At 43.7% G+C, this 7,974-nt stretch overlaps 1 protein-coding gene across 2 annotated transcripts in view; it reads right to left on the reverse strand.

Moving 5' to 3' along the window:
• The window catches only part of ccdc153 (coiled-coil domain containing 153), a 10,036-nt gene extending 2,454 nt beyond the window's left edge, over nucleotides 1-7,582 (reverse strand). Inside the window, exons 1-6 of one of the 2 annotated variants that reach the window (XM_020522660.2) lie at nucleotides 7,477-7,582; nucleotides 5,840-5,911; nucleotides 3,739-3,804; nucleotides 2,684-2,803; nucleotides 1,286-1,378; nucleotides 623-753 (exon numbers count right to left, since the gene is read on the reverse strand). In XM_020522660.2, the coding sequence (XP_020378249.2) occupies nucleotides 623-753; nucleotides 1,286-1,378; nucleotides 2,684-2,803; nucleotides 3,739-3,804; nucleotides 5,840-5,911; nucleotides 7,477-7,489 (495 nt within the window). In that variant the 5' untranslated portion in view covers nucleotides 7,490-7,582. Of the gene's footprint in view, nucleotides 1-605; nucleotides 754-1,285; nucleotides 1,379-2,683; nucleotides 2,804-3,738; nucleotides 3,805-5,839; nucleotides 5,912-7,476 lie in introns of both variants that reach the window. The other variant, XM_048615540.1, reaches the window with a different exon arrangement.
• Between the last annotated feature and the right edge of the window lie 392 nt (nucleotides 7,583-7,974).

Genomic DNA, 7,974 nt, shown 5'->3' on the forward strand with positions numbered 1-7,974 from the left:
AGGCCCGAAACGTCAGCCTTTCTGCTCCTATGATGCTGCTTGGCCTGCTGTGTTCATCCAGCTCTGCACCTTGTTGTCTCGGATTCTCCAGCATCTGCAGTTCCTACTATCTCTAAACCCGGATGTGTCTGAGTTCAGTTTGCAGCACAGAAAACGATGGAATGTACAGTAAGAATTCACCTTTCAGGTGCTTGGGGCATCCCAATGATGAAATTCTTTAGAAGCGTCATTATTTGTAATGGAGGAAATGGAGCAGCCAACTTGCATGTAGCAGTATCTCAAAAGCAGCAGTGGCCAGGTTACCTGTTTTTGTGTTGTTATTTGAGTGGTAAATATTAGCTCAGGCACCGCGGAGAAACCCCCAGGTTGCACATTTTTGAAATGTTGTTGTGGCACGTTTTATGTCCAACTGAGAGGGTGGACATGACCTTGAGCTGACCCCAGTTCAGAAAGACAACAGCTTTTAACAAAGCTATCCTCCGAAATGGACTAGACAGCTAATCAGTTCAGGGATAGGTCTTGCCAGCATTGGCTACATCTGTGGAAGAATTAAAAATACTAACACAGATATGTACCCCCATGACACGTGTGTGTTTATCACTCACCTGACACAGCTACTTACATGGAGGATGGCCTCATACTCGGTCTCCATGTTGTCTATTTTGGACTGGAGTTCTTTGATGGTGGAATCTTTCTCCCTGATGATCTGCAGCTTCTCCTCCTGAGTCCTTGCTAATTGCTGCTGACATGATGCTGAAAACAAAGTAAGTGACTGAATTAGTTCTAACATCACGTCTTCACTTCTACAGCTTCCCCTTCCCTCATTAGACCAAATTGTAGCAAAACCCCATGGTACAATCAACATTACAAACTCCAGCACATTCCCAACACATTCCCGTCACATCACAACACAGTCCCAGCACATTCTCAGCACAGTTCAAGCACAATTTCTGAACAATCCCAACATATTCCCACCACAGTCCCAGTAGATTTAAGTGTGATCAGGTTATGCTACACATTTTCAGTCATTTAATTTTTGACAAACATTAATTTAGCCACAAATGCTAAACGTACACTCAAGTTACACACACAGATCCACGACAGATAGTCACATACACACACAGATATACACACACATACACACGCACACACACAAACAGACAGATAGACAGCCAGATAGACACACACAAACAGACAGATAGACAGCCAGATAGACACACACACACTCAATGCTGACACTGCTCTGCAGTGTGTAAATGTTGGTGCGGTTCTCAATGGCACTCACTGAGTTGTTGCTGCAGATGACTGATTTCAATCTCCAGCTGATGGACTCGCAGGTCCATGTCTGCCCTCATCGTCTTGTACTGACGGGTCATATCTGGAATGAAGAGAGAATGAAGATGACTGCATGGTCTGGGGACTGTTTACAGCATTTACTTCAGGCTTGATATATTTCTGCTCCCCCCGAGTAACAATCAGTAACAATTTGCTCTGTGTTGAGAGAATGCTGCAGTGACCGTGCCTAGTGCTGCTGCAGCTGTATCAATCAGTTGTGTTTCACCTACACGTTCAAACCTGCCTTATCTGAATTCATATCTGAGATACAGTGAAAAGTATTGTTTTACTAATAAGCAGACAAATCATACCTTACATAAGTACATAAGGGTAATGGAACAGAATGCAGAATACAGTGTTACAGAGAAGGTACAGAAATAGATCAATTCTAATACATGAGAGGTCTGTTTGTAAGTCTGATAAGAGTGGGAAAGAAGCTGTTCTTAAATCTGTTGGTATGTGTTTTCAAAGTTTTGTATCTTCTGCCTGATGGAAGAGGGCGGAAGAGAGTATAACTGCGGTGGGAGGGATCTTTGATGATGTTGGCTGCTTTCCCGAGGTAGTGGGAAGTGTAGACGGAGTCAATGGAAGGAAGGCTGGTTTTTGTGACGGACCTTTGAGGGATCCTATGCTCTCTAGGGCACTGGGCTTTTATGCTGTACTGTCAGAACCTGTATGGTCTTGATGGGCTCCTGATGCTGTGAGTCACTTCAGCTTGTTCTTAAGGCTCTGTCATCCTCGTAACTATCTATGTACACTAAGTTTCCTATCATACCAAATATATCTTACTCTGCCATCCCTCACCCTCACCCTCACCCCTCCACTGCTTGAGTGTCAGTCATGTGTTTCTATCTCTCTCTGCTGATGTCAGAGCTAGAGTTTGTGCCCTGGAGCAGATGTCTATCTGAATGATATTCTGGTGCAGTTTTTGATCGGAAATAAATGGCGATGATGTTATTTAGCCCAAAATAGGATGGTACAGGTGAGGAGAGGACACTGAGGCTGCAGCGGACCCTCTCTCTCATTATGCTGCTTCCTGTAATTAAACCTGGTCTTATCTAACCCTAACCTGATCACAACAACATTTTTGAAACTCTCAGAGGGACTTGGCAATAGATTAGGACTAATTCCTAACCTTGAAACCCTGGAATATGGGAGGGGGTTAATATCCGGATATCCTGTACCACTGTTCCAGCTCTGATTCGCTCACTTTGCACAGACCAGGTCAGGCTCCTGGAAGGTCAGTTTCTGACAAACTTGTTTCCTCGCTATTCTCAGTGGAGTTAGTGCCTCACTCTGCATCATGGGCAGATGCTAGATTCTGCTTCCATTTACTTCTCATACTTACCGGAATGGATTGCCTTCTTAACATCTTGTTCTTCAGCCAAATCATTCTTGAGAACTTGCAACTTTGCTTTCCACTCTTCTTTAACCATCAAAGCCTGTCTTGCAATATCCTTCCGCAAAACTGATAATGAAGGATCAAACATTCATACAATGCCTTTATTCCAACTCTCAGTTTATGCTAATCAATTAAGAAATACTGGAAAATAATTTATTTTGCCACTTTCAGTCCCTGGTGTTAGCATTCCAGGACAGGGACAGCAAAGGCTTAGATACAGAGTAAAACTCCCTCTACTCCGTCCCCATCAAACACTCCCAGGAAAGAACAGTATGGGGTTACATACAAAGTAAAACCTCTTCTACTGTTTAAAAATTAAAATAAAGCTAGCTTGACACTGTCTTCATCAAACATTCCCAGTACAGTTACGGCACAGGTTTAGATACAGAGTAAGGTTGCCTTTACCCTTTTAAACCGAACATAAAGCTTTCCATACTCTTCTAAACTGAAGGTAAAGCTGAAAGGAAATAGTAGGTAAAGCTCTGTCTACACTGTCCCCATCAAACACTCCAATGACAAAGTCAGCATGGGGTTAGATACAAGTAAAGCTCCCTCTATTCTTTTAAAAGTATAAGTAAAGCTCCCTCCACACTGTCCCCATCAACACTCCCAGGACAGGGACAGCACAGGGTTAAATATAGAGTGAAACTCCCTCTACACTGTCGTATCCATTACAGTGTAGTTAACCACAGATTATGTGTCAGGCATATGCAGAACACGACTGTTTAGAATTTGCGCTGGAAGGTTATTCCCTGGCCATTAAAAGAATATCCTGTTTTAAAATCTAGACTTGGAAAAGCATCTGCTGGAGTGTGGTTGCTGGTGGTGACAGTGAACCACAGAGAGTTGCAGGATTATCAATGATGGCAATGACAAGGCCTATGTGAAATTTATTATTCCAGCCCCACCAACATGCTCAGTCCATTAACCCTTCAGCTCTGCCAACAGAAATTAGCGTCCAACTTTATTTCAAATTCTGGATATAGAATGAATTATCTTACCCAACTGATCTTTGAGTGATTTAACTTGTTGAACTGTCCTCTTGTATTTTTCCTCAACGTTGTCTCCTGTAATATGTGAAACGGTGAGAGGGGCACAGAAGAAATGTCAGAAATCAGGAGAGTGAGAGAGAAGAGAGAAAGAACAAGGCACAAACAGAACAAAATTGCTAGACGTTCTATTGTCAGATAACATTCCAAATTCATGTGCAAATCAAAAGTTTGTTTGTTTTGAGGTTCCCTTATCAATAGGAACTATAGATTACAGCATGAAGTCATTACTGAATTGGCTCAATTCCCCAGGGCCTCTGTGATGGATGGGAAAGTCTGGCCAGAAAATTACCCTCACCTGCCCTGGGGCACACTGACTCCAATCAGGAGTAACAGAAGACAAGGTTCAAACAATATCTCTGAATTGGGAGCCAGAGTAGAGCCTACTTCACCATTCAATCAGATCAAAAGTGATCTAACTGCAACCACAAGTCCACTTTCCTGCCTACCCCCATGCTCATTTCACACTCTCATCAATCTATTTCAGTCAGTCTAAAAAATATTCAAAGTATCAGCTTCTAATGCTTTCTGGAGAAGAAAATTCCACAGACTTAGAACCCTCAGAGAAAAAAAAAATCACTTCATCTCTCTCTTAAATGGGAGACCCTTACTTTTAAACTGTGTCCCCTAGTTCTAGACCCTAGGAGACACATCCTTTCAGCATTCACCCTGTAAAGTGCCCTCATGATCCTATATGTTTCAATAAGCTCACCTCTCAGTCTTCTAAACCCTAACGGGTACAGGCCTAACCATTGCTCATAGAATAACCCTGTCATCCCAGGTATCAGTCAAGTCAACCTTCTCCAAACTGCTTCCATCACAATACTGCTCTTTCTAAATCATGACATCAAAATCATACACAGAATTCTGGATGTGGTCTCACCAATATCCTGTAAAACTGAAGTAAAAAATTTATATTCCATTGCCTGTACGATTAAAACAAAATAACTGAGGTACTCTGAATGGGTTAAATACTAAATGGAAAAATACTCCCAAACAACTGCAGATGCTGGAAATCAGAAACAAAAACCAGAAATTGCTGTAAAACCTGAGCAGGTCAGACAGCATCTGTGGAGTGAAAGCAGAGTTAACCTCTGAGGTCCAGTGAGTGAAGAAGGGTCGCTGGACCTGAAACGTTGACCCTGTGTTCTCTCCATAGATGCTGCCAGACCTGCTGAGCTTTTCCAGCAATTTCAATTTTTGTTTACTCTGAATGGGTTTTTGTTTCACATCATTCACTGCCTTGTGCATTTTATAAAATATTTGTCAGGCTCAGTTGAAAATGAATCTTCCACAACATAAAAAAAATTCTGACTCACTGAAATTACACAGACACCCATTTAAGTAGTTTAAAGTTTTTCTTATCCATTGAGTAGTGGTGAGTCTCATAGCCTGTCTGAACTGTATGACTGCTGCCCCAGTTTAAAGAGATGGTGGAGAGGCAATTTTGAGCCCAGGTTCCTGCTGGATTTGATGATGGTAATCAGGAGGTTATATGAATCTTGGGACATAATAAAGCATCTCACAGAAGGAGAATGGCTACTGTTAATTTAAGTCAGTCATTTGTCGAGATTAGACCAACTGACGTCTTCTGCCGGTGAACTGTTCCTGCATGTGCTCCCAGCCACCACTGAAATCTCTGCTTGTCACATTTGGTGGCAGTGTGATGATATTAGATGAATATTGATGGGTAGGTACATCAGGTTTATGTACATGGTCCTGAGCAGGTGAACCAGAACTGATCACAAAGGCACAGGCAGGAAGTGACCAGCTGTATCATCAAACTTGGTCACATGGTGTGTAAAAACTCCCCAAATGCCCCCTTTTTGCTTCCATCTTTCCCTCATCCTCAGATGTTATATGATCTACCAATGAGGCAACACAACGGAGATGAAACCCTGGCCATAAGGGAAATAATAAGTTAAGGTTTCGCTCCAAACTCCTCAGATAATTTGAGTTTGATGCTGATCTCACACTGTGGAGTGTTACACTGCAATGTACTTGTGAGGAAATACCAACTGAAATGTTACTATTTATTCTGCTCTTCACTCACCTTCTGCTTCTTTCATCACTTTCTTTATCTTTCCCTTATTCTTAGGTGGCATTTTCCTCAAATATCCTGAACCTGCCAAGAAACAAATAAATATGTTCCTGTGAAGGAGGAGGCTGGAACTGGTGGTTACATTTGGCAATGTGGTTCCTGTGTTTGTTACCTGTGACTGTATTGCTAACACACTCACTTTCTGAGGCAGGAGAATTCAAGTCCAGACACCAATCCCAGAGATTGCTGCACAAAATCTTGTCCAACCTTACAGAGCAATGTGGATGTAGTGACAGACAGTCGGAGGGTCAGTACTGAGGGAGAGCCGCACTGTCGGAGGGACAGTAATGAGGGAGTGCCGCACTGTCGGAGGGACAGTAATGAGGGAGTGCCGCACTGTCGGAGAGTCAGGGCTGCATTGTCGGAGGGTCAGCGCTGAGGGAGCGCCGCACTGTCGGAGGGTCAGCGCTGAGGGAGCGCCGCACTGTCGGACGGTCAGCGCTGAGGGAGCGCCGCACTGTCGGACGGTCAGCGCTGAGGGAGCGCCGCACTGTCGGACGGTCAGTGCTGTGGGGGTACCACACTTTTGCAGGGTCAGTGTTAAGGGCATGTCCCACTGTTGGAGGGTCAGTGCTAAGGAAGTGCTACGCTTTCAGAGGGTCAGTGGTGAGGGAGTGCCACACTATTGGTTTTGTCATTCAGATGGGACTCTAAATCAAGAGACAACAAGGTGCAGGGCTGGATGAACACAGCAGGCCAAGCAGCATCATAGGAGCAGAGAGGCTGACGTTTCGGGCCTAGACCCTTCATCAGAAAAGGGGGAGGGGAAGGGGGTTCTGAAATAAATAGGGAGAGAGGGGGAGGCGGATAGAAGATGGATAGAGGAGAGGAAACAAACAGGTCGAAGAGGCGGGGATGGGGCCAGTAAAGGTGAGTGTAGGTGGGGAGTTAGGGAGGGGATAGGTCAGTCCAGGGAGGACGGACAGGTCAAGGGGGCGGGATGAGGTTAGTCGGTAGGAGATGGAGGTGCGGCTTGAGGTGGGAGGAGGGGATAGGTGGGAGGAAGAACAGGTTAGGGAGGCAGGGACAAGCTGGACTGGTTTTGGGATGCGGTAGGGGGAGGGGAGATTTTGAAACTTGTGAAATCCACATTGATACCATTGGGCTGCAGGGTTCCCAAGCGGAATATGAGTTGCTGTTCCTGCAACCTTTTTGCTCTTTCAAGAAGGTGCAAAGGTCCCATTGCTTTATTTTGAAAAATGGTTTGGGAAGAATGGTTTCTGCCAGTATCCAGGCCCATATCTGGTAATATCACAAAAGCACATTACCTGACTGATGACATTGCTGTTTATGGGAGCTTCCTGTGTGTAAATTGGTTCCTTTGTGCCTACATTGCACAATTACAGAATTGCTACAATGCACAAAGAATCAATGTGGTCATTGTGTTTGCACTGGCTCTCTGCATGACCATCTCACCCAGTGCCATTCTTCTACTTTCCTTCTGTCACCCTGCACATTGATCCTTTGACAATAACACTTTTTGAACCTACCTTGACGACACCTTAGAGCAGCACATTCTAAACTGTAACCACTTGTTTTTCCTTGTTTGCTTTTACTTGTTACAAGAATTACTTTAAATTTGTGCTCACTTGACCCTTCCATGGATGAAAACGTTTTCTCCCTGTTTACTTTGTCCACGTTCTTCAAGAATTTGAATATTTCAATATGATCTCCTCTGCTTTCTCTTCTCCTAGAAGAACAGTCTCAACTTGAATCTAGCTTTATAAATGAAATTATGATCTTAAGAATGACTTCAAAAAGTACTTATCGTACTGATTGAAAAGTACTATTGCATGCTCCGAGATTGTGAAATATATGACATAAATACATTTTTAAAATTAAGTTTATGTCTTGCATGTAATTTCCTGCAGTGACCTCCCTTGTCTACTGACAGGGCTGAGGTAACAATGCAGCCACCTCCACCATATCGGACAAGGAGCCATCTTTCACATGTGAATGTAGACACTGAATATTAAGAAGTTATTTAATGTGTGGGTCATCATGTGGGGGTCTCTCTCTCACACACACACACACACACACACACACACGGGCCAGCATTTATTGCTATCCCTAATTGCTGTTGAGAA

This window comes from Rhincodon typus, chromosome 32, assembly GCF_021869965.1.
Source record: "Rhincodon typus isolate 14 chromosome 32, sRhiTyp1.1, whole genome shotgun sequence".
Classification (NCBI taxonomy): Eukaryota; Metazoa; Chordata; class Chondrichthyes; order Orectolobiformes; family Rhincodontidae; genus Rhincodon; species Rhincodon typus.